This window comes from Pipra filicauda, unplaced genomic scaffold (assembly GCF_003945595.2).
Source record: "Pipra filicauda isolate LSUMZ 115617 unplaced genomic scaffold, ASM394559v2 scaffold568_size315820_pilon, whole genome shotgun sequence".
Classification (NCBI taxonomy): Eukaryota; Metazoa; Chordata; class Aves; order Passeriformes; family Pipridae; genus Pipra; species Pipra filicauda.
This window is the reverse complement of record NW_024104718.1, coordinates 83,778-106,589: the sequence shown is the minus strand read 5'-3', so window position 1 is coordinate 106,589 and position 22,812 is coordinate 83,778. Positions and strand designations below refer to the sequence as shown.

Here is a 22,812-nt window from a genome sequence, read left to right as displayed (position 1 = left end):
TGTGCCACAGGAGACAGATGGACTCTTGGAAAGCAGCTTTATTTCCCAGTGGTGCCTCTGGGGAGGGGGCGGTTGGGGCTGGCGCAGCAGTGCAGGATGTGGTCCACATCCACCCAGGACCCAGCTCGTGGGGCTGGGAGTGCCCGCAGAGGGGGACTGGCTCTGCCACAGGAGGGCATCAGGCTTGTGTGTGGATCAAGGCTCTTCCCCTCAGCCCTCTCACTCCACGGGGACACCCACAGAACTACCCCTGTCACTGGTGGCTCCCAGGGAGTCCCCAGAGAGACTCTGCCCAGACAGGGCGCTGCTCAGGCTCTGCTGCCGGGCAGGACGCGGCACCGCTTCGACCGACACCTCCACCTCGATGGTGACGCCTTCCCTGTGGACAGACACCAGCCTGAGGGCAGCAGCCCGGAGGGGGACATCGCCTGTCCCTGTGCGGCACGGCGGGCGTGAGGGCGGCTGTTCCCAAGGGCTGTGTCAGCCCCCAGCACGGCCACCCTGCTCTGCTCACCTGTCGGAGGTGTCCTGGCCCTCGCTCAGCATGCTCCCTGCCAGTGCCACCGTGCTGGCCGACTGGCTGTCCCATGCCAGCCCGGGGCGCTGGCTGCGGCTGCTGCTGGGGAGGGAGGCCGTGGGGTCTGGGGCTCCGTCCTCACCTGGCCTGGGGCTGGGGTTTGGGCTGGGCAGCACCGACCACAGCTCATTCACTGCAGGAGGAAGACAGCGCTGAGCACCCTGTTCCCAAGGACTGCTCCCTGCCAGAGCAGGGAGGGCACAGGCCAGGGCCAGGCATGGGACTCACGCTTGGCCAGGTTCTCCAGCTCTACCACACCAATGTCTCCAGGTGTGCGGCCACCCCCACAGCCCCAGCGGCTCCGGCACAGCGACAGCACCACGGTCCCGTACACGTAGGTGAGCATCAGGGGCACACCAACACCTGTGGGTGGACAGGTAGTCACTGCCCCAGTGCCCCTGGTCCCAGACATCCCCTGAGGCCACTCCCCAGCCCCACTGCCCAGCGCAGGGCAGTGCCCTCAGCCCCAGCCTGCACTCACCCACAGTGATGGCTGTTATGATGGGGGACACAAAGAGAGAGAGAAGGACGCTGCTGGTGACAGAGAGGCACTGCTGGCACCCTGACAGGCTGCTCCGCCGGCTCTGGCCCAGCACCTGCAGAAGACAGGTGAAGGGCTCTACAAAGACCTCAGGGCCTCTTCCCAGCCTAGCAGAGCTCCAGTCACAACCACAGCCACCTGGACACTCCTCCCTCTCCTCAGGGACAGGCAGCCATGACTGCCCTGCCACCACAGCTCAGGTGTCCTTGCACAGCTCAGGTGTCCCCCCAGGACCCCAGACCTCTTTTCCATTTCACCCACCCCGAACGCCACTCCCCAGGCTGAGCACACCCACACTGGCAGAGAGTGCTGGGGGGAAGCGGAGGGTCCTGGCAAGGAGGGGTTGTGGCCAGTCAGGGGTGGCACAGGGACATGCTGAGGGGAGTCAGGGGTGGCACAGGGATGTGCTGTGGGCACTCAGGGGTGGCACAGGGACATGCTGAGGGCAGTCAGAGATGTGCTATGGGCAGCGGGGAGCACTGCGGGTCTGTCCTGGCCAGGGGCCGTGGGCTGCCAGGCTCAGCAGGGAGCAGGGCCACAGGGACTCCTAGAGCTCCTGCCAGTACCTTCCTACCCATGTAGATGGGGATCCCAATGGTAATGACAGGGACAGCAACGCCCGCGACGAGGGAGATGACCATGGGTGCACCCAGCACCATGCCCAGCTGCCACAGGATCCTCCGGGTCCGCGACCACCGCCTCTTCCCCCAGAAAGTACAGCCAGAGGGGCTGTGGGGACAGAGCAGGGCTGGGCCAAGGCAGAGACCAGCACAGCCCAACCCCGTGCTGGGGGACACCCATGGGCCCATCGGGGAGCAGACAGCCAGGTTCCCCCAACCCTGAGCTCCAGCTGCCTCCTGGGAATGCCAACAGCTGGCCCCAGCCCTGCCAGACCGAGTGGCACAGACCACGCTGCTCCCCCCAGCCAGCCCCAAACCTGGGGCCAGGCCTGGCTGCCCCCATCCCAGCCCCCAAGCTCCTGTCAGGGCCCCCACCTGGGCCAGCCCCCATGGCCCCACGCTGACCTCAGGAAGTGCACGTCGGAGATCTCCCGCAGGCAGAGCCAGCAGAAGAGGCACCCGCAGACCGTGCAGTTCATGCGGTTGCAGCTCCCGTCGTTGATCTTCATGATGAAGGCGCTGCAGCGCGGACAGAGCTTGATGTCCTCAGCCTCACCTGGGGGGGAGATGAGACAGGATGGGGGAGCAGGATGGGACACACCCTGTCCCAGGCTCCCCAAGTCCCACGAGTGCCAGAGTGCCACACCCCAGCCCGACTGGCACAAGGGCTACAAGCCTGAGGCAGCCAGCAGCCCCGGCTCCAGCAGACCCGCAGGCAGGAGGCACAGAGGCACCCCACTGTGCCACACCCCAGCCCTGCTGCTCCCATCTGTGCCAGGGCCTCACCGTGGGCTGAGTCCTCAGGTTGGGCCGGCTGTACTGTGGGGGTGGCCAGGCCAGGGGCCAGTGGTGCTGGCACACAGGGGCCATCAGGGTGCCAGGGCTGCCGGCAGTGGTAGCAGAACTCGGTGCCACAGCCCTCGCGCCCACAGGTGAGGCGGGGACACTCGGCACAGCCGTGGGCGAGGACAGCATAGCTGCGGGGAGAAGGCAGTCAGGACTGGCACAGCCAGGCTGGGCAGCGGCAGGTCCCAGCCCCGTGCTGAGCTGGAGCCGTAGCCCCGGCTCAGGGGCTCACCAGGGCCCTCACCAGCACGGACTGCGGCGCAGCCCGCCCGGTCCAGCACCCACAGCCCTGCGGTTCACGAGCTGCCCGACGCAGCCAAGGGCACCAGCCCTGGTAGACAGGCTCTGGGGCCGGACAGGGACCGGACGCATCCCTGCGCAGCCCAGCCCCACGCGGGACCGAGCGACGAGGGACCGAGCCTGGGAAGGGCTCACGGGACGCCGATGCCGCGGGCCCACGCCGCCCCTCTGCTGCCGCCCCCCGCCGGGCCCGGCGATACCTGCAGTCGGGCGCGGGGCACCACCGGGTGCCGGGGTCGGCCACCAGCAGCCGCCGCAGCAGGAACTCCTCGTACTTGTCGCGGAGGGCAGGCTCGGGCAGCAGCCGGCGCACGTCGGCGGTGGGGAGCGCGGCGGGGCAGTGCGGGCACGACACCAGCACGCGGCTCTCGCTGACGGCCAGGCGCAGGTACTGCTCCAGGCAGGCCCGGCACGAGCGGTGGGCGCAGCAGGCCAGCGTGGGAAAGGCCTCGGGGGGCTGGGGCAGCAGGCACAGAGGACACTCCTCCAGCACCCGGCCCTCGCCCGGGGGCAGCGCCACGCGCGTCTCCTCAGCTTCCTCCGGCTCTGGCTCCGGCTCCGGCTCCGGCAGCGGCTCCGGCAGCGGCTCCGGCAGCGTCTGCCCCCGCACGGCCTGTGGCTTCTGCCCGAAGCAGCCCAGGAGCCAGCGGGGCCGGGGCACACGCGGGGGCCGCTCCATGGTGGCCCTCAGAGTGGTCGCCGGCTGCTGTCGGGCTACGGAGGGCAGCGGGGAGGTGCCGGCCCCGGCGTGGCCCCCATGGCCCGGTTCCTACTTGGGCCTCCCCACAGGTAGCAGCGGAACCATCCTCGGCTGCAGTCGATGCCGCTCAGCCTGCGGAGGAACCGCTCCTGAGGGCGAGGCCCTGGGAACGGGCCCTCACCACCCACAGGACCCCGACAGTGCCCTGCCGACGGGCCCCGGGCCTGTCCTGCCCCATCCTGTCTCCTTCAGTTCAGCACCAAAGTCCAGAGGCACAGGACTCCCAAATCCACGGGGTGGGGAAGACAGCAGTGCCACTGTGACAGCCAGCTCCTGCACGGGCAGTGTGACACACACCCCTTCCCGTCCCGGGGCTCTTCCCCAGCGTGAGACATGGCTGAAGCACCGACTTTCCCCTGGAGTGTCGAGGGACCCAAGACCCAGTTCAATGACCAGGAACCAGGTGATTCCAGCAGGGAGCCCAGCCCGTTTTCCCTTACTTAGAGCTCGGAGTCCATGGCCACACCACAACCCCTCCGCCAGCAGTGCCCGTCCCTCCCCTCGCTCCTTCCTCCTCTACACCCCAAAGCTGCCCCCTGCCCTCCCCACCTGGGCAGCATCGCTGCGTCCCACTGCCTCCTCGGCGTGCCCGCGGCAGCTCAGGCAGAGGCGGAAGCGCCGCCACGGGAAGAGGGAGGGACCAGTGACCTCGGGGGAGACCAAGGAGTCCGATCACACCCGCCCCGCTGGCCCGAGTGCGGGGCTGCTCCACCTCTCCCCAGGGGATACAGCGCTGCCCGGGGACCGGGCGAGGGCAGAGCTCGGGGAAACCGGGCTGAAACGGGAATTAGGTGGTGGAGGAGAGCGGGAGGCCGGCCGAGGCTGTACCTGTCAGCGGGGAATCATAGCTGGCGGCACGGCACGGCCACGGCTCCCCCGGGACGGCCACGGACCGACACATCCAGCGCCCCTGGGACCTGCAAAGCGCCCCAGCGGCCCGTGAGGGGGCCGAGCCGCGGCTCACACAGCCGGGGCCAGTGCTGCGGGCGCGGACCGGGCACAGCCCCGGGGCGCGGCCGGGCTGCGCCTCCGGCGCCGGTCGGAGCACGGCGGCACCGGGCAACCACCGGCCCTTCGCCGCACGGGGCGGAATACAAAGCGCCGGGTGAGCCGCTCTGACCTCGCGGGGACACTGGCACGGGACTCACCGGGCTCTGCGCTCGGCGGCCAGCAAGGGGGGGGGGGGGGCCGCAGCCGCCCCGGGGGGGCACAGAGACCGTCACCGCCCGACCCGGGCCCGGAGGCGCCCCCGCCTCCCGCTGCCCGGAAGGGGCGGAGCCGCCGCTGTCCCGCCCCGCCCCGATCCCCGCCCCCCCGGGCCCCGCCCGGCTGTCCCGCGGCCCGGCCGGCCCGGCGCGGTGCGGTGCCGGTGCCGGTGCCGCTCATGCCGCGGCCGCCGGGACGGACGGGGACGGGGGGCGGTGGCGGCCCCGCGCACGCGCACGCCCGGCTTCCGGGTCGCGCGGCCGCTTCCGGCTCCGCCCCGCGCGCCCGGGGAAGCGGAAGCGGAAGTGTCCGGTCGAGGCGGGGCGGCGGCGGCCGCCCCGGGCTGGCGGGGGCGGCTGGCGGGCCGCGGGCGGGCGGGCGGCGGGGCCGGGCCGGCGCCGGGGCCCGCCACGATGCCCCGGCGGAAGCAGAGCCACCCGCAGCCGGTGAAGGGTGAGTGCGCGGCGGGCCCGGGGGGCGGCGGCGGCCCGGCGGGGACCCGCGGCGTTCGGGGCGCTGCAGCGGACGCCGAGGACGGCACCGAGGAGACGGCGGGAGCGGCGCTGGTGCTGTCCGGGGACCTGCTGCTGGGCCGTGGCCCGGCCTCCGAGAAGGGACCGCCAGGTGCGTGCGGCCCCCGCGGAGACGCGGCCCCGCTCCGGCAGCGCCGCCGGCGGGGATGCGGCCCGGCCGCACCGGCCCCGCGCTCGGCGCATCCGGCAGCGCTCGCCCTGGCGGGGGCCCGCCCGCTGCGGACTCCCGGCCTCGCTTCCTCTACCGCGGGACGAGGCCCGGCCCCCGGGTGGGCTCTGCCCGCCCGGCACCGACCCCCGAGCGCTCCCTGCCGGAAAGGGTCCCGGGCATGGCGTGTCCCCGCGGCCGCTCTGGGGCCGGGCTCCTTCCAGATCCGCCCCCCGCCCAGCTCCGGGCTCGGCTCTGCTGCCCACCCGGGAGCCGGGCGCGGCCGCAGCGTCCCGCCCTGCCGCCCCCCTGAGCGCTGTGTGGGGCGCGGGGCGCTCCCAGCCCCGAGACCCCCGGCCCGGTGCCCCGGGCTTGGGACAGTCCCGGCCGAGGCAGCCGGAGGAGCGAGTGCTCCTCAGCTCCATGGAGCTGCCTCACAGGGACTGGCAGGAGCCTCACTCCTTGCCCCTGGCAGTGAGCGACATGGGGACAGAACGGCGAGAGAAGGGGGCACGGCCTGCCTGGCCCCGCGGCTGTCCCGTCGCTGCCCCGAGGGCTGAGCCCTGCTCCCTGTGCTCGGTGGCTGTGCTGAGCTCCAGCACCGCTACTGGGGCTCAGGCCCAGCTGCCTGGCAGATGTGGCTGTGCTTCCCTGTGCTGGGACAGCCGTTCAGCTGCTCTAGAGGTGGGTGTTGCCAGGGCCCAAAGCTGTTGGGAATCCCTGTCCTCCCACTCAGCCCCAGCCGGGAGCAGGACCGGGACCTCGGGGCCCGCAGGATGGACAGACTGTCCCACCTGGGCAGCACTGACACGGCTGCTTGGGAAGGTGCTCCAGGGATGCTGTGGCACTGCTGGGCAGAGGTGGCATGGGGCCTCTTGGTGTGGGGCTGAGCTGAAGGGACAGGGGAGCCCTTGGCAAAGAGCTTGAGGTAGGGCCAAGGGTTCCCTGGCAGGATGCCCTGTTTTGGGGTCATGCTCCAGGCAGTGCTTGTGGAAGGGTCCCAGAGGCTGGAGGGGCCACCCCATTCCGCAGCATGGGTCAGCCTGATCCCTCTGCCTGCCTGGGGCTCTGGGAGCTTGACCCAGCAGGGTGGGCAGCAGCGAGAGGACAGCCCAGGCCGCTTTCCAGGTCACAGGCAGCTGCTGGGTTTGACAGGCCCCAGGGCCGCAGGTCAGGAACTGGACAGGGTCAGCAGGACACGGCTTGTGGCTGGTAGTGGTGAGGCTTGGGCTGCATGTTCCTGCCCCTCCAGCCCTGAGCACTAGCCTGGGGGTACATCTGGGGCACAGGGGCTGCAGGAGGATGAGTCTGTGCCCAGCTGGGAAGTGCCCCCTGAGAGCCTGGCACAGCCTTTCCCCCCACTGCCATGGGACAGCAGTGCTGTGTGGGGCTGGGGAAGGCACTGCTTGCAGGATGGAGGGGGCTGGTGTTGGAGCCCCGTGGTGTCAGCCATGGGAGCGTGACCAGCTGCTGACCACGGGGCTGGGGCAGTGGCACAGCGAGGGGGGCACGGAGCAGCTTTATGGGCACCCAGCTCTCCTACCTGGGCTGGGCTGCACCCACCACCTTCCCAACCGCCAGGCCCAGCAGTGCCAGTGGGTGCCTGATCCACCACTATCCCCTTGCCCTTTCTGGTGCCAGGGTCTTGGCCAGCCATGCAGAAGTGTCAGGGTTTCCTGAGGTGCCCAGGACAAGCCCTCAGCAGGGTATTGGGGCAGGCTGTGGCCATGGGGCTTCTCACTGCAGTGCACAGTGTGGTGGGCTCCCTCTGGGTGCCACAGGGTAGGTACAGCTGCCCAGACCCTTCTGGGACCGGGAGCACAGGTGGAGGGGCTTTTCCCAGGCCAGCCTGGCTGACAGCGCCCTATCCCCACGGTGTTCTCAGCAGACACGCTGGTGGGGAAGATCGCCATCCCAGCGTACGCCCTGAGTGACGACGACTGCTCCTCCGGGTACCAGCAGCTGAGTGTGGAGAGCGACCCCGAGGAGGGGGGCGAGCCCGGCCCCGCCGCCCTGCCCTGCCGCCAGTGCGGGCTGCAGCTGGCTGCCAGCCTGGGGCAGAGCTGCCTGCAGTGCGCCGGCGCCGAGGGCAGCCGCAGCCAGCGCATCGTCTACTCCTGCCAGCTCTGCCCCTTCGCCTCCCACTACTCCAGCCACCTCAAGCGCCACATGAAGACACACAACGGGGAGAAGCCCTTTGCCTGCCCGCAGTGTGCCTACGCCTCCGCCCAGCTGGTGAACCTGACGCGGCACCTGCGCACGCACACCGGGGAGAAGCCGTACCGCTGCACGTGCTGCAGCTTTGCCTGCAGCAGCCTGGGCAACCTCAAACGCCACGAGCGGGTCCACAGCCAGGACAAGCCCTTCCAGTGCGCTGCCTGTGACTACCGCTGCAGCCAGAGCCGCAACCTGAAGCGGCACATGCTCAGCCACCGCCTGCCCGAGAGCGACGGACCGCACCGGCGGGACAAGGACCCAGGTAAAGGCGGAGGGGTGTGGGGATGGGGGGAGAGCAGCTGGGAGCGCCCTGGGGCCAGGGCAGGGCACTGGTCCTGCCGTTGACCTGATGCCATGTACTGCCAGGCTCACTGGGGCACCAGGGCTCCTCGCAGAGCCGATCCCCACTGGTGCTGTGCCACCCCGCTCACAGCCCTGTCTGTCTGTCCCACAGAGCCGCTGCTGCCGGAGCTGAGCCTGCACGTGGGCAGCGGCAGCGGCCCCTTCCTGCCCGGCTGTGCGCGGCTGCGGGGCGAGGAGGCGGCCGCGCTGCCCGAGCTACTCTTCCCCTTCACGTGCCGCATGTGCGGGCTGGTGCTGGACGATGGGTTCGCGCAGGACGAGGGCCTGGCTGAGCAGGTCTGCGGGCGCTGCAGCCTGGCAGTGCTGGGCACCGAGCCGGGTGCCAGCCCCCGCAAGGGCGCTGGGGACAAGGGCTTCGCCTGCAGCCTCTGCCCCTTTGTCACCCACTACCCCAACCACTTGGCACGGCACATGAAGACGCACAGCGGGGAGAAGCCCTTTGCCTGCCCGCTCTGCCCCTACGCCTCTGCCCACCTGGACAACCTGAAGCGGCACCAGCGCGTGCACACGGGCGAGAAGCCCTACAAGTGCCAGCTCTGCGACTACGCCTGTGGCAACCTGGCCAACCTCAAGCGTCATGGGCGCATCCACTCAGGCGACAAGCCCTTCCAGTGCAGCCTCTGCAGCTACAGCTGCAACCAGAGCATGAACCTGAAGCGGCATATGCTGCGGCACACAGGCGAGAAGCCCTTCCAGTGCCGGGACTGCTCCTACACCACTGGCCACTGGGACAACTACAAGCGCCACCAGAAGATCCACGGCCACACGGCCGAGAGCTGGGTGAACCCGCGCAATGCCAAAGCCCTCCTGGCCCCCCCGGCCGTGGGCACGGCCCTGCCTTGAGACAGCACTTAGCCCAGTGGCAGGCCTGGGGTGCCTCGGCCCCTGCCCTCCCTGGGGGAGGGAGGACGGGCAGGAGACTCTGCAGGGGCTCAGGGCTGCCTTACGCCAGGGCCTCCAGCAGCCCTGTCCTGCCTGAGCAGGGTGAAGAGCAGGGTGAAGCCACGACCGGCAGCTCAGGCACCTGCCCCCACGGCAGCACTGCCATGCCCCCAGACACCCCACCTGCCTGTTCCTGCCTGCAGGAGCCTTTCTCTGCTGGGGTTTGGGGAAAGGGGGGGAGGGGAGGACAGGACTGGTTCCATGGCTGTTGCCATGCTGGTCGGTGTAATTTATATTGTGTATAAAAGCATTAAACAGTCACTTTTGTTATTTGCTCTTCTCCCTGGGGGCCTTGTTCTGCCACAGGGAAAGACAGCACAGGGCTGGCACGGGGAAGGTTGGGACAGCGGGCACCCCACAACAAACAGCCCAGTACCAATCAGGATCCATTTTAATCATTGTTGCAGTGTGTAAACATCAGTTACTGTCCATTAATGCTCTGTCGGGCTGAGCAGCAGGAGATACGTGGTTACAAGCCTAGATTACACTGGCATCTATGAGCGGGTTAGAGGGGGCTCAGCACGGAGCCCCCTGAGACAGCTTACTGCACTCTGTCTCGGAGCACAAACCTAAACACTAATTTGGCATTATGGAGCCTGCCCGGGGCCGCCCGGAGCAGCTGCCCCCAGGCTGGGCCAGGCCCTCCCGGCTGGGGAAGGGGCAGCTCTACCCCCTGTGCTGAGCCAGGCCCCACGCCACTGCTCCAGGGCTCGGCCCAGGTGCGCTGCTCGGGTCTCCCAGCTGGAGCCAGCAGTGGGAGGAGTTCAGCTGCCCCCACCCCGAAGGCAACGGCGGGCTGGGGGTGAGCTCCCAGCCCCAGGGAGCAGGGGAAGGTGGATGTAGCAGGTGAGAGGCACGTTGATTGCAACCTGGCTGCAGGTCGTACATTCCTCAGCAAAGGCCCTCACTTGGGCCGGGGCTGTCCTGGGAAGGGGAGCACTACAGATCCTCATCGCCAATGCCCTCAAAGGCGTAATTGCCGTGGAAGTCGTTAGCACCCACGTCGTTAGCAGAGCTGGAGTGGCTGATCCCACGCAGGCTGACAGAGGTGAGCTTGCTCTGTGGAGAGGGGAGATGTTACAGAGGACCCTCCTAACTCCCCTCCCTGCTCAGCCTGAGGGCACCGGCACCCACACACGACTCACCGAGAGTTTGGCCATGGGCTCCCGGGAGGCGTCGGGTGAGTCCTGTGGGGACACGACAGTCAGGAGCTCGGGGTTGTAGGACACAACATCCACCCATCCCACCACCCACCCTCCTGGGATGAGGCCAGGCCACCCTCTGTCCTTCCCTCCCCCAGGGAGTCAGGCTCACCGATGTGGGTCCAGGACCTCTTTCCCTTCCCAGTCGTCTGGGAGCGGGGCACCACAGCCCTGCTGTCCCCTGGGCTTGCCCCAGCCCTGCCAAGGGGACAGTGGCTTCTCTAGGGGCAGTGGACTCTCTTACCCAACGCAGGGCAGAGCCCATGGTTGTGAATGTGCCCCGCCCAGGCCCGCAGGGCCCCACTCACCAGCAGAGGGGGCGACTTCACAGCTTGCTGGCTGTCCGAGCGCCGCAGGGCCCCGTTCACCCGCCGCCGAAACATCTGCAGGGAGGAGCTCGGCTCAGCCGCAGGGTCCCCGGAGGCAGCTCCGGGGCTTAAAATTGGCCCTGGGGATCTGTCTGCCGGCCCCATCCTGAGGGGAGCACTCAGGGCCCAGCCCAGACCCCAAGAAGTCACAGGGGCAGGTTAGGATCCCACCCCGGAGACACCATCCAGCCCCAACTCTCACCTTGCGGATGCTGCCTCCAGACTTTTTCACCATTAGCTCATCCACCATGGACTGCAGGCAGATGCTCAGCATGATGGCCTGCAAGGGAGAGGTGTCACGGGGCTCCACACACCACACGCTTCCCACATCCACACCAGGCCCAGACTGACCCTTTTCCCCACAGCCACTGCCAGACCAGCATGCAGGCAGCCCTACCTGTGGGCTGGTGATGGTGACCCACTGCAACCGGTCCTTGCTCATCAGGTACTCAAAAGCCAACTCCAGCTTCACCTCGGACTTCCCCGGGCTGCTCCCTGAGGGGCCGTTGCTCATTGGCACCTGTGAGGGCACACACTGAGGCTGGGAGCCTCCAGAGGGGAAGTGGCAGCTCCCCAGGCCCCAGTGCAGACCGAGGGCAGTGCTCAGTCAGGCGTGGAACACTTGCGCAGTGCCCACCAGCCTTCTGCCACCATCAGCTCCCCTCGCCCCTTGAATGTCCTCACACCAACGATCCCCCAAGGCACAACTCGGACCCTCCCCAGGCCTGCTGGGCTGGAAGCCAGCGTCAGAGCCAGCACCTTTCCTGGGGAGAGGTGGCACAGCCAGGTCCCTCCAGCCTCCCCGGAGCCCTCCCTGCTCCCCAGGCGTCACTCACCGAGGACGTGACCCGCCAGCACCGCATGCGCGTGACCTTGAAGCTGCCCTCCTTGATCTGCTCGTTCGGCAGCCGCACCTGGAAGTTGAGCTCGTTGTTGCCAGCGCTGACGACGACGTGGCAGCCCTTCTCTGGGAAGTCGGTGACGCAGGGGTCAAACTTGAGATAGCCGTAGTACTTGAGGGTCTGCGCCAGGCGGATGAACTGCGGGCAGATCCGGGGATACTCAGCACCGCCGGCCGCCCACCCAGGCCAGGAACAGGTGACCAACCTGGCACCACACAGGAGCAGGGCTGGTGCAGCACCAGGACTGCCCCAGTCACGGCATCACACCCTCCCCTACCTCCTTCTTGGAGACTTTTTCCTGCAAGGACTTCAGCTGCCGGTGCTGTTCCTTGTTGACCACGATCCATCCGTGCTCGATGTCCGACACCGTCTACCAAGCAGCAGAGGCTGGTGAGCAGCTGGGCTCAGAGCCACCCGAGCCCACACACAGCCGTGGCTGAGGGGTGCAGTGCCCCTCCTCACCTGGCTGGGCCACACCGACCCTCACCTGCGCATACAGCAAGTTCAACCCCACACGATGCTCCATCACATCGTCATCATAGGCCGAGTCCCAGTAGCTGGAAGAGAACCACATGGGTCAACCTATTCCCCAGCTCCTAACAGCGATGGGGAGAAAATCATCCTCCTGTGGGATGAGGCACCAGGCTGACTCTCTGGCCAGCTCTCCTGTAACCGTTGGTCACTGTGCCCTGCTCCCCCTCTAAACAGGATGCCATGGGATGGGCTGAGCCAAGCAGGGCAGCCCATGCCCCGGTGTCATGGCCAAGTGTGTTCCTGGAGGCCAAAGCCCACGTGGGCAGCAGTGGCAGGAGAGCAGGGTCCCTCTGCTGAACAGGGAGCCTCAGACAGCACCCCACTGCTGCCCCCCGCTCACCTCTTGCGCAGGATGATCCGGAACTCGGGGTTGTGCAGACTGGTGACCGACACATATGGCAGCTCAAACTCCTGCAGCTTCCGCACGACTGTGGGGAAACACCAGGTCAGCAGTGGCTCGGGGCAGCAGTGCCCCCCAGACCCCTCAGCCAGGGTGCCTGGGGTACCCGCTGGGCCTGCCATCCAGGGCAGGGTCCAAGCACACAGCCCTCACTCCGGGCAGGGTACAGGGCAGATGTCCACTGCAGTGGGCTCTACTCACAGGAGAAAGCTCCGTCCTTGGTCTCTCTCACTAGGAAGAGGCTGAAGTAGCCAACCAGGTCATCTGGCAGATCCAGCTTGGAGGCTACAGCCTGGGAGTGAGAGCAGGAGGTCACCACTTCCCGAGAGAGGTGGCACTCCTGCATCCTGACCCTGCAGTAGGACCCAGCCCATGTGCTTTCTGGGGCCTCTCAACAGCAGGAAGCCAGCACCTCTGCTGCCCTGAGGCCAGGCCTGGGGCGTCACTGCCACCAGGAAACAGCTGGGGGCCCCCTCGACATCAATGTGGCCCCAGAGACGCCCATCAGCACACCCTTTCCAGCTCCTAGCTCTTCAGTCCCACCAAGTCAACCCTGCTCTGGGGTGGGGATGTGGCAAGGAGGGCCGGGGGGGGGCTGCTGGGCTGCGAGAACCCCACACATGTGGGAAACCACAGAATGCAGCAGGAGGAGCTGGTCACACCCAGCATGAGAGCTCTGGCACCTCAAGGACGTCCTCCGTCTGGTCCGAGGTGAGGATGGTGACCTTGACCTTCTGCCCATTGGAGAGCAGCACTTCCAGCACCACCTCCTCCGTAGGGATCTGCTGCGTCTCCTGGAGAGAGAAGCAGGACTGGCACCCCGGCCCCTGGGTGCAGCCTGAGGGCCCCTGTCCTGGCCCCACCCTCACCTGCTGGGCCTTGCGCAGGAAGCTGTTGAAGGTCTCGCTGCCTCCCAGCATCGGGTCCTGCCGCACTGCGGGAAGGGGAGCGAGGAATCAGGAGTCCCTGAGAAGGGACAGGGACCCACACCAGTGCCCAGCCCCTCTGCACTCCTCGGTTTGCCCCCAGACTGTGCTGGGGCAGCCAGGGAACCCCTGCAGGGCCCCCCTCTGCCTGCGCAGGGCAGGGGCTGGGACAGCAGCTGGCATCCAGAGGACAAGCCCAGCTAATGCCAGCGTGACACCGGGAGTGCCAAGATGGGCCCTGGTGAATGGAGCAGTTCAGGAAGAAGCCATGGGCAGTGCCTCAGTGCCCTGCACGACTGGGCTGGGGCAGGCAGGCCAGCTTACCAGCCTGCATGTACTTCTCCAGCTGCTCCCGTCGCTGCTCTACCTCCGCCGGGGTGAGCGTGAAGATCTTCTTTGGGGGAAAGGCTGGGACCACGTTGGCACCATACTCCTTCCTTAACTGGGAAAAGAGCGGAGTGCTGCGAGAACCTCCCTGGACGTGGTGGCCCCCGAGCCCCCACCACAGCTGACTCCCAGGGACCCAGCAAGGGGAGCAGAGAGTTCACCAGCATCCCTTAGCCACGTGGGCAACCTGCAGTGTGCAAGAACTCAGTCGGGATGTCACAGAGCAGGAGTGGGCAGCGCAGCTCCCCCCACCCTCCCTACCTGCTCGTGCAGCCCCAGGAGCTGGCTGTAGCGCACCCGGCAGTGCAACACCCCGTTCACGTGGATGTTGTAGGCCTGCAGGGAGAGATGCCAGTCAGATCCCAGCACACGCCAGATGGAGGGGGCCAGGGTCTGCCCAGCTCGAGGTACACAGGACACCTCAGGGAGCACCCAGGAAGAGGCGACGCCCCTGAGGACCCTGTCAAGGGACAGATTGTCAAAACCATTCAGGAAGAATGAGCACATTCAAGAGATGTGTGTGCTGGACACCAGGAAGGCCCAACCCCGTGACTGCCCAGCTACAGGGAGCACAGAGCCACGTTGCAGCCCCACAGACACGAGTGTCCCCAAGCCAGGAGGCAATGCCACCCCTCCCAGCTCCCAGGGCACCCCGTGGAGGTGGTTCCTGGCTGTGCCTCTTGGTGCCCCCTCTGCCCTGGCTCAGCTCCCTCTGACGCCACAGGCAGAGCAGAGCTTTGGCTGCCAAGTGCTCTGGGCCCAGCAACTCCACAGCCCAGCTCCCGGCGCCACGGGCAACGTCCTCCCAGGGGACAGCACTGTCCCCTCAGCTCCTGCCGTCCTCAGAGCAGTGTTTGGTAGGATGGGAGGATGAGCCTCCAGCCAGCCATGGCAGCCCAGCCTCCTGTGGTTGCCCCCAGTGCCCTCCTGACTGAGCGCTGGGGCTGCCCAGGCTCAGCAGAGGCAATGGCACAGCCACACTGTAGCTCACACTGGCATCTCCCAACCCAAAGGCACCAGCCCGGTGTCTCAAGGTCCCCGCAGAGGGACCAGGAGGGACACGGGTGGTCCAGGCAGCACTCACACCTGCCCAACTCAGGGCCCTCCGTGGGGTCACGGCTCCTGCCCAGTCCCTGGCCTGCCCAAGGGCTCTCCTGAGGTCTCCCCCTGCCCAAAGAGCCACTGTGACTGCCGAGGGCAAAGTGCAGGGGGTCATGGCGTCAAAACATCTCGGGGGCTGCCTGCTCCTCCAGTCTTGTGCAACCGCAGCTCCTGCAATCGCCAGGTCCCTCCATCGCTGCTCACCACCGTGTCCGTGCCCTCACACCCCACCTCGGGCTCCCAAGGGGAATCCTCCGGAGAGGGATCTCGGCACCGGAGGGTCCCCGCGGGACCGTGGAGCCCAGGGCTGCCCACCTTCACCCCGAGAGCACCGTCCCGGAGCCACCACTCACCCCGGGGGCTCTGCCCGCTACTGCCGGCCCCGGGGGGCGTCCGGGCACCCCGTGGCCGCCACCGTCCGGCAGCGCAGCGTACCCCGGCCCCGCTCCCGAGGCGCTCACGGCGCAGGGCACGGAGCAAAACAGGAAGCCTGGACAGACGGACGGGCGGGCCAGGATGAGCCGCGGCCGGGGATGGGACCGGACGGGGCCCGTGCGCGCTGCCACCCCCGCCCGCGGCGCCCCGGGCAGGGCAAGGGCCGGGCACCCCCGGGGCGGGCCCAGGGACCCCCACACCTGCTCCCGGGGCGCGGCGGAGCCCGATCCTCGCCCGGCCCTGGCACGGGGCGCAGGCCGGGGACTGCGGCGGGCCGGGGACTGCAGCCTCGCCCGGCACCGGCACCGGTCCCGATCCTGATCTCGAACCGCCACCGCGCCGGGGCTGCGGGCCCGCATGGCCCCACCGGGGCCGCACCGCACCCGGGCCGCGCCGCCCGCTCTGCTCCGAGGGACGGCTCCTCTCCCCCGGCCCCGCTCACCACGTAGGCGGCGGCGCCGCCGTCCCCGGCGCGGGTCTCGGTCTCGGGGATGGAGAAGTGCATGGCCGGGCCGAGCGCGCCCTCTCTACCCGCCTCCCGCCGCCGCCATCTCGGGCCGGCGCTCCCCGCGATGGCGCGGCCGGCGGCACCGCCCGCCCCGGGGCCGCCCCGCTCCGCCCGCCCGGGGCCGCCCCGCCCGGCCCGCTCCGCCCCGCTCCGCCCGCCCGGGGCGGCCCCGCCGCGCCCCAGCGGCCCCGCAGCGCCCCAGCGGCCCCGCAGCGCCCCCGCCGCGCGGGGCTGAGCGCGGGCCCGAACGGGCCGGGCCCGCCGCGGCAGCCGCGGGGGCAGGACCGGGGGGGCGGGGCAGCGGGAGGGACCCCCGGGACCGGACCCGGGACCGACCGGCACCGCCCCGGCCGCGGAGTGACGTCAGCGTGCGTCACGCGGGGACGATGACGTCACGGGAGTCACGCGGAGCAGCCTCCGGCCGGCAGGGGGCGCTGCGGGCGGGCGCCATGGCGGAGCGGGAGGGTGAGTGCGGGACGGGATCCGGGGATCCGGGGATCCGGGGCACCGGCACCGGCACCGCTCACGCTGCCCTCCTTCCAGGTGCGGGCCCCGAGGGAGCCGCGCCAATGCCGGCGGGACCGCAGATGAGCCGGGCCGGGGCCGGTGCGGAGCCGGGGCCGCCTGACGGTGTGTGCCCGCAGGCCCCGGAGCTCTCCCGAGAGGAGAAGCTGCAGCTGCGGAAGGAGAAGAAGCAGCAGAAGAAGAAAAAGAGGAGTGAGAAGGGGCCGTCGGCCGAGCCCGCGGAGCTGGGGCCGCCCCCCGAGCCGGGGCAGCCGCCGGGTGAGCGCCGCCGTCCCCGCAGAGCCCCGGGCGGGGCAGCGCCGGGCCGGACGCGGGGGTCTCCGTGGCCGGCAGCGCCCTGGGCCGGGAGCGTCCTCCAGCGGGACCGCCGGGGCGTCCCCCCGCGCCGCAGCCCAGTCCCAGCCCTTGCGGCCCCGCACACCCGCGTTCCCGCAGGGACTGCGGAGCAGAGAGCCCACTCCCCTCCCCGCAGGAGCGCGGGGCCGCCCGGGGCTGCGAGGTGCTTGAGGTGCCCTCTCCCAGGGCAGCCTCTGGCACAGAGGGCTCTCCCTGCCTCTCACTGGGCTGCATCTCCCGGCGATGAAGGCTGGGTACAGACTCCCCTTTCCCTCCCCGCAGCAGCCGCTCACCCCGCGTCCCCCCCGGCCTCGGCCGATGGCCCCAGCGACGGCAACAAGCCCGCGGCAGGCAAGAGCAAAGCGGAGCTGCGAGCAGAGCGCCGGGCCAAGCAGGAGGCTGAGCGGGCCCAGAAGCAGGCCAGGAAGGCAGAGCTGAGCCAGGCAGTCACTGCAGCCAAGCCCCGGCCAAGCCCCACCGAGCCCCAGTCCAGTAAGGCCATGGTCACCACAGGGTGCAGAGGGTGGGTGAGCGGGGAGGGAGGGTCTGGGGTGGGCACAGGCTGCGGCTGCCTATGCAATCCATCTGTAGTGTGGGTCATGCCTGTCCCTGGATCCTGCCCTGCCCTGCCTTCTCTGAATTTGGGGGTGCTCCAGGGCAATTTGGCCTCACCCCGGCTTTCCTCGCAGTGGTGAAGCGGCTGCCGGAGCACGTGCAGGTGGATGACCCCGCTGCCCAGAGGAAACTGGCCAAGAAGCTGGAGCGGCAGCAGGTAGGAGGAGGGCTGGATGACAGGCTGCGTGCCTGGGGCAGCCGTGCTGTGGGAGCCGGGGGGGCACGTGGTGGGACTGGGACCTGCTCTCTGAGGGCAGAGGGGATCTTGGCGTGCCTTGAGCAAGTGCTGGGTGTGACTGGTGGCCCTGGAGTGAGCAGGGCTCTCTGGCGACCCTGGCTGAGCCATCACACTGGGCTGCAGGTACCTCTGAGGCAGGACTATGGCACCAAAGTCAACCTGTTCTCCCACCTGCACCAGTACAGCAGGAAGAAGCCGTTGACGCAGCAGATGAGGTATGAGGCCTCCCCAGCCCAGGCCCCTGGCAATGTTGGGCTCTGCTGTTACTGGCCTATTGGCCTGGCTGCAGAGAGATGGGGTGTCTTGGTCCTGCATGTGGGATAGGCCTGATGGGGTGGTGGGGGACCCTTTCACTTGCTTTGGGGAGCGGTGGCAGGGGCAGCCTGATGTCCTCCCTGTGCAGTGAGTTCGGCCACAGGAGAAGGGGCTGCGGGGTGAACCTGGCTCCTCAGGTCACTGCCAGCTCTCTTCCTGGGCTGTCCCTCGGGTGGTTGGGCTGGGGGCCAGCAATGGGTTGGTTGTTTTGGGCTGCAGAGGTGCAGACAGCTCCCTCCCACTGGTCCCTGCAGCATCCCCTCCACGGTGATCCACCCAGCAGTGATGCGCCTTGGCCTCCAGTACTCCCAGGGCATCATCAACGGCTCCAATGCCCGTTGCATCGCGCTGCTGGAAGTCTTCAAACAGGTATGTGAGCAGATACCTGGCGGCAGGGGCGTTGCGGCAGGCACAGGTGTGTGTTCCTGTTCCCTGACTGCTGAGGCTGTATTTATACTCAGTCATCAGCAGCCTCTTCCTCTGGGTTGTGGGCCCTGCTGAGGTTCTGTTCTGGCACTGGCACTGCAGATTTGAGTTGCTAGGACACCCTTTGCCCCACAGTGGCAGAGTGTCAGGCTATGCAGGACACACACGTGCTTGGGCTGCAGCCCCTTGGGCAGGGTGGTCGCTTGCCCTACCCTGAGGTGCCCTGAGCTCATGCTCCCTTCCTTCTTGTGCCAGCTGATCCGGGATTACTCCACTCCCCCCAACGAGGAGCTGTCTCGGGACTTGGTGGCGAAGCTGAAGCCACATATCAGGTGAGGGCTCCAGGTGCCAAAGCTCCACGGAGCGTGGTCCATCAATCACCTCTCTGGAAAGGTGTCCACTCAAACTTCAGGTGACTTCCTTGCAGTTCTACCTCCCTGCCCACCCTTCCTGTCCCTGTCCTGGCCCTCCAGGCTGCTCTGTAACTAAACCAGTTTCCTCTGCAGTTTCCTGAACCAGTGCCGGCCGCTCTCGGCCAGCATGGGCAACGCCATCAAGTTCCTCAAGAAGGAGATCTCGTGCCTGCCTGACACCCTGCGAGAGGAGGAGGTGAGTGGCCCTGCTGAGCAGCAGGCTCTAGGCCCGGGGTGGAGAGGCTGAATGGGGAGTGGGGTGGCATGCAGACTGGGAGCAAGGGTGGGATGCAGACTGGGAATGGTGCTTCAGTGGAGTTGGAAGCATGTTACTTTGGAGAAGAGACCAACCCCCATCTGGCTCCAACAGGGAGCTGCAGAGAGTGAGAAGGTCTGTATGGGATGTCTGTGTCTCCCCAGGCAAAGGAGAAGCTGCAGGACACAATTGACAAATACCTGCGGGAGAAGATTGTCCTGGCAGCTGAAGCCATCTCAAGGTCTGCCTTTGAGAAGATCAATGACCATGACGTGATCCTGGTGTATGGATGGTGAGCACAGAGCACGAGCAACCAGGCCAGTGGGTGGGAGGAGGAAATGGAACAGCACGGAAGTGAGCACGGGAAGTGAGGCTGTGCTAGTCCTATGCAGGGCTTGGCTCTGTCTCATCTGGTGTGTCCAGAGTTGGGTTCCAAGAACCCCAGAGTCACAGCTTCCCTCCACCCGGGGCACTTGCAGAGCAGTCGTGGCTGTTCACTGGATTTTAAACAAGCTGCAGCAAAGTCAAATGTCAGAAAGCAAAAATATATGAGCTTATTCTTCCTTGGGAGGCCTATGTCCCAGGAAGTAGAGGTGGGAAAAGGAGCCAGAGACTGCTGCAGCAAGAGTCCAGGTGTGATGTGTGTCCTGGATGGAGGAAAGAGCAGGGGCAGGAGGCCAGTGCGGGCCTGGAGCATTGGGAGAGGGAAACTGGGAGAGAGTTTGGAGAGGTAGAGAACGTCATGATGGTTACAGATGGGGAGGTCAGTGCTGCTTCAGGGAGGACTGAGATGTCCGCTTTCCCAGGGGTGGTTCCCTGTGCAGAGACAGGGAGAGGGGCCCTGGGAGCCGTCGTGGCAGGAAGGTTCTGGAAGGGGCAGCACTCGTGAGGGCGAGGGTGGACGTTGTGGCTGGGTGAGAGCCTGGCCTGGCGTGAGGGGGCAGGTCCTGACGGTGCCCGTCAGCTCCTCCCTGGTGAACCGCACGCTGTGCGACGCCCACGCGAAGAAGGGCCGCGCGTTCCGCGTGGTCGTGGTGGACAGCCGGCCGCGCCTGGAGGGCCGGGAGACGCTGCGCCGGCTGGTGCGCAAGGGCATCCACTGCACCTACGTGATGATCAACGCCATCTCCTACGTGCTGCCCGAGGTGAGGGGCTGGGCCGGGGCCGGGCGCGGGGCAGGCTGCAGCACGATCAAAGGTGCTGACAGATCCCTGTGCTGCCCCGGCAGGTGTCCAAAGTGCTGCTGGGAGCCCACGCGCTCCTGGCCAACGGCTCTGTCATGTCCCGGGTGGGGACATCGCAGATCGCGCTGGTCTCCAAGGCCTACAACGTGCCCGTCCTGGTCTGCTGTGAGACCTACAAGTTCTGTGAGCGAGTGCAGACAGACTCTTTTGTCTCCAATGAGCTGGGTATGGCTTCTGTCCCCTTCCTCCCACCTAGGATGTCATCCCACTCCCTGCTGTGGACCACAGCAGGCTGCTCTGCCCTGCCATTCCGCTTTCTGGGCGAGGGGACACCACTCGTAGTCAGGGGGGCCTGGCAGGCAGCAGCAGTGTGTGCTCCCAGGGCAGGATGGAGAGGTGCTATCCTTCCCCCTGATCCTGCCGGCTGCTTCTCTCTCCACAGATGACCCCGATGACCTGATTGTGCTCCGGAAGGGCCAGGCCCAGCTGGGGGGCTGGGCCGAGAACAAGTCCCTGCGTCTCCTCAACCTGGTCTATGATGTGACACCCCCAGACCTGGTGGATCTGGTCATCACGGACTTGGGCATGATCCCCTGCACCTCGGTGCCTGTGGTCCTGCGTGTCAAGAACGTGGATCAATAGTCAGGACAGCTGCATGGACACTAATAAACTAGGCCCACAGTACCCTATGTGTGCTGTCTGTTGTGGTGGGGCAGAGCCCTGGCACCTGTGTCACCACTGGGGTAGCTCTGCACCTTCCTTTGGGCGTGCTGGCCCAAGCCCCTCTCTTCCTGCTCCAGGCTGCAGCGGGGAAGGGTCTTCTGTGTCCCTGAGCCACTCCTCTGGGAATTGGGGAAAAAGGGACACTGTGGTGATGGCCCTTGGCTCAACCTCCTCCAGCTGAGCTTCTGGCAGCCCCCTCGAGCTGGGCTGCAGTGGAAGAGCTCGGGCCCCTCCTGCCGTGGCCTCTGGCGCCAGCCCTGGACTGGGGCCTTCCCGCGGGGTCCGGCACGGTGGCGGACGGTGCCCGGAGCAGTGAGGCCTTGGGGAACCGCGGCCGGTGCTGCCCCGGCACCGGGCACCGATCGGGTACCGCGGGCAGCGGGGCTGGCGCGGCACCTTGGGGGCGGGGCCTGACGGAAGGGGCGTGGCCATGCAAATCGCGTCGCAAACGGCGGAGCGGCTCCAAGGCGGGGGTGGGGCCTCATCGGAGGGGCGTGTCCATGCAAATCACACACAGCTCGCGGGGGACGCCGGGACACGTCCCGCACACAGACCCCGCGGCCACGCGCGTCCGCGGGCGCTGCTGCGCGGGCGGGGCCGTGCGGGACGGTGGGGAGCGCGGGGCCGCGCGGGGGCGGGGCCGGGTGGTCGGTGAGCGTGTGGTCGGGGTGGGTGCGCGGGGGCGGGCGCGGTGGGGCCGGGGAGGGTGGTCATACTTACCTGGCAGGGGAGACACCATGATCAGGCAGGTGGTTTTCCCAGGGCGAGGCTCATCCCTTGCACTCCGGGTGTGCTGACCCCTGCGATTTCCCCAAATGCGGGAAACTCGACTGCATAATTTGTGGTAGTGGGGGACTGCGTTCGCGCTCTCCCCTGATAAACGTGGTACAACGACAGATGAGTTCCTCGGAAGAGTAGTGCTGCTTTGTATTGGGAGCTCTCAAGGTTGGTCTACTTCTAGTCCCCCCGGTTACGATCCCACTCTCGGGATCCCGTGTCCCGGTACGGCCCAGCCCGGCTCCGGCTCCCCCGGCCGCGCTCAGCCGTTCCGCACGAACCCGCGGTCGGGCCCTGGGTCGCTGCGCCCCCATGCCGGTTCAGAGACAGATGTTACATCGCGGCAGGTGACGGGTGACCTGTAAATCTGTCGGCGTTCCAAGGTAGTACTCGGTTCCTGAGTGGAACTGAAGGGGACTCGTGTGGCCGTGGGCAGACAGCGGAGAGCCCGGTGCTGGACCGGGACGGGTTGAGGGACAAGGGAGCAGCAGGACTTGGGACCGCGAGTGTCAGGGGCGAACCCCGAAGGGGTGTGGGACCCTCTGGAGGGGGGGAAGGCAGCGAGGGGAACCCGGTCCCTTGTCCCTCGACCCGTCCGGCCGCACGAGTCCCCTTCAGTTCCACTCAGGAACCGAGTACTACCTTGGAACGCCGACAGACTGACACGTTACCTGCCGCGGTATAACATCTGTCTCTGAACCGGCATGGGGGCGCAGCGACCCAGGGCCCGACCGCGGGTTCGTGCGGAACGGCTGAGCGCGGCCGGGGGAGCCGGAGCCGGGCTGGGCCGTACCGGGACACGGGATCCCGAGAGTGGGATCGTAACCGGGGGGACTAGAAGTAGACCAACCTTGAGAGCTCCCAATACAAAGCAGCACTACTCTTCCGAGGAACTCATCTGTCGTTGTACCACGTTTATCAGGGGAGAGCGCGAACGCAGTCCCCCACTACCACAAATTATGCAGTCGAGTTTCCCGCATTTGGGGAAATCGCAGGGGTCAGCACACCCGGAGTGCAAGGGATGAGCCTCGCCCTGGGAAAACCACCTGCCTGATCATGGTGTCTCCCCTGCCAGGTAAGTATGACTCCACTTCCCCGGCCCCACCGCGCCCGCCCCGCGCACCCACCCCGAGCACACGCTCACCGACCACCCGGCCCCGCCCCCGCGCGGCCCCGCGCTCCCCACCG

General features: G+C 67.7%; 4 protein-coding genes and 2 non-coding genes across 10 annotated transcripts; 3 read left to right on the top strand and 3 right to left on the bottom strand.

Annotated features, from left to right (window-relative positions):
• Nucleotides 1–20: 20 nt before the first annotated feature.
• LOC114002990 (E3 ubiquitin-protein ligase RNF19B-like) lies at nucleotides 21–4,987 on the bottom strand. Of its 2 annotated transcripts, XM_027749455.2 has the most exons (10): nucleotides 4,793–4,987; nucleotides 4,473–4,561; nucleotides 3,085–3,716; nucleotides 2,525–2,715; nucleotides 2,144–2,294; nucleotides 1,685–1,847; nucleotides 1,059–1,173; nucleotides 806–940; nucleotides 515–710; nucleotides 21–379 (listed from the first exon to the last, which is right to left on the bottom strand). In XM_027749455.2, the coding sequence occupies exons 3-10, from the start codon at nucleotides 3,561–3,563 to the stop codon at nucleotides 220–222; spliced, it is 1,590 nt and encodes a 529-aa protein (XP_027605256.1). In that variant the 5' UTR covers nucleotides 3,564–3,716; nucleotides 4,473–4,561; nucleotides 4,793–4,987; the 3' UTR covers nucleotides 21–219. The 2 variants fall into 2 exon arrangements, with proteins under 2 accessions (XP_027605256.1, XP_039243416.1); XM_039387482.1 differs by lacking the exons at nucleotides 4,473–4,561; nucleotides 4,793–4,987 and adding an exon at nucleotides 4,194–4,466.
• A 230-nt stretch (nucleotides 4,988–5,217) lies between these two features.
• Nucleotides 5,218–9,323, top strand: ZNF513 (zinc finger protein 513). Of its 3 annotated transcripts, none has more exons than XM_027749458.2 (3): nucleotides 5,218–5,303; nucleotides 7,417–8,010; nucleotides 8,203–9,323. In XM_027749458.2, exons 1-3 carry the CDS (start codon nucleotides 5,264–5,266, stop codon nucleotides 8,952–8,954), a joined length of 1,386 nt encoding a protein of 461 aa, XP_027605259.1. In that variant the 5' UTR covers nucleotides 5,218–5,263; the 3' UTR covers nucleotides 8,955–9,323. The 3 variants fall into 3 exon arrangements, with proteins under 3 accessions (XP_027605259.1, XP_027605260.1, XP_027605257.1); XM_027749459.2 differs by having other exon boundaries at nucleotides 5,249–5,303; nucleotides 7,420–8,010; XM_027749456.2 differs by having other exon boundaries at nucleotides 5,249–5,474.
• Nucleotides 9,324–9,426: 103 nt separating this feature from the next.
• Nucleotides 9,427–15,900, bottom strand: SNX17 (sorting nexin 17). The gene is made up of 15 exons (XM_027749460.2): nucleotides 15,751–15,900; nucleotides 14,034–14,108; nucleotides 13,710–13,827; nucleotides 13,329–13,393; nucleotides 13,143–13,253; nucleotides 12,661–12,751; nucleotides 12,400–12,487; nucleotides 12,013–12,082; nucleotides 11,803–11,895; nucleotides 11,460–11,663; nucleotides 11,021–11,143; nucleotides 10,826–10,903; nucleotides 10,564–10,638; nucleotides 10,199–10,240; nucleotides 9,427–10,112 (listed from the first exon to the last, which is right to left on the bottom strand). The coding sequence occupies exons 1-15, from the start codon at nucleotides 15,811–15,813 to the stop codon at nucleotides 9,993–9,995; spliced, it is 1,416 nt and encodes a 471-aa protein (XP_027605261.1). The 5' UTR covers nucleotides 15,814–15,900; the 3' UTR covers nucleotides 9,427–9,992.
• A 250-nt stretch (nucleotides 15,901–16,150) lies between these two features.
• LOC113996855 (translation initiation factor eIF-2B subunit delta-like) lies at nucleotides 16,151–20,808 on the top strand. 2 transcript variants are annotated; one of them, XM_027738189.2, is made up of 12 exons: nucleotides 16,151–16,281; nucleotides 16,360–16,599; nucleotides 16,963–17,169; nucleotides 17,367–17,449; nucleotides 17,654–17,745; nucleotides 18,100–18,214; nucleotides 18,527–18,603; nucleotides 18,778–18,880; nucleotides 19,105–19,232; nucleotides 19,905–20,085; nucleotides 20,169–20,349; nucleotides 20,567–20,808. In XM_027738189.2, exons 1-12 carry the CDS (start codon nucleotides 16,203–16,205, stop codon nucleotides 20,764–20,766), a joined length of 1,686 nt encoding a protein of 561 aa, XP_027593990.1. In that variant the 5' UTR covers nucleotides 16,151–16,202; the 3' UTR covers nucleotides 20,767–20,808. The 2 variants fall into 2 exon arrangements, with proteins under 2 accessions (XP_027593990.1, XP_027593989.1); XM_027738188.2 differs by having other exon boundaries at nucleotides 16,153–16,281; nucleotides 16,960–17,169.
• A 751-nt stretch (nucleotides 20,809–21,559) lies between these two features.
• Nucleotides 21,560–21,723, top strand: LOC120324511. The gene has a single exon (XR_005565865.1). It is a non-coding gene; the product is annotated as a U1 spliceosomal RNA (small nuclear RNA).
• Nucleotides 21,724–22,543: 820 nt separating this feature from the next.
• On the bottom strand, nucleotides 22,544–22,707 carry LOC113996856. The gene has a single exon (XR_003543912.1). It is a non-coding gene; the product is annotated as a U1 spliceosomal RNA (small nuclear RNA).
• Between the last annotated feature and the right edge of the window lie 105 nt (nucleotides 22,708–22,812).

Excerpts from the sequence above, each read along its gene's own strand:
- LOC113996855 (XM_027738188.2), top strand. The coding sequence starts at position 16,203 with ATGACGTCACGGGAGTCACGCGGAGCAGCCTCCGGCCGGCAGGGGGCG. Across the intron at positions 18,215-18,526 it reads TGCTGGAAGTCTTCAAACAG|CTGATCCGGGATTACTCCAC; the intron begins GTATGTGAGCAG and ends TTCTTGTGCCAG. Across the intron at positions 18,604-18,777 it reads AAGCTGAAGCCACATATCAG|TTTCCTGAACCAGTGCCGGC; the intron begins GTGAGGGCTCCA and ends TTTCCTCTGCAG.
- SNX17 (XM_027749460.2), bottom strand. The coding sequence starts at position 15,813 with ATGCACTTCTCCATCCCCGAGACCGAGACCCGCGCCGGGGACGGCGGC. Across the intron at positions 13,254-13,328 it reads TCCTGCGCAAGGCCCAGCAG|GAGACGCAGCAGATCCCTAC; the intron begins GTGAGGGTGGGG and ends TTCTCTCTCCAG. Across the intron at positions 12,752-13,142 it reads AGACGGAGGACGTCCTTGAG|GCTGTAGCCTCCAAGCTGGA; the intron begins GTGCCAGAGCTC and ends TCTCACTCCCAG.
- ZNF513 (XM_027749456.2), top strand. The coding sequence starts at position 5,264 with ATGCCCCGGCGGAAGCAGAGCCACCCGCAGCCGGTGAAGGGTGAGTGC. Across the intron at positions 5,475-7,416 it reads CTCCGAGAAGGGACCGCCAG|CAGACACGCTGGTGGGGAAG; the intron begins GTGCGTGCGGCC and ends CGGTGTTCTCAG. Across the intron at positions 8,011-8,202 it reads CCGGCGGGACAAGGACCCAG|AGCCGCTGCTGCCGGAGCTG; the intron begins GTAAAGGCGGAG and ends TCTGTCCCACAG.
- LOC114002990 (XM_027749455.2), bottom strand. The coding sequence starts at position 3,563 with ATGGAGCGGCCCCCGCGTGTGCCCCGGCCCCGCTGGCTCCTGGGCTGC. Across the intron at positions 2,716-3,084 it reads TGCCCCGCGCCCGACTGCAG|CTATGCTGTCCTCGCCCACG; the intron begins GTATCGCCGGGC and ends TTCTCCCCGCAG. Across the intron at positions 1,848-2,143 it reads TCCGACGTGCACTTCCTGAG|CCCCTCTGGCTGTACTTTCT; the intron begins GTCAGCGTGGGG and ends CTGTCCCCACAG.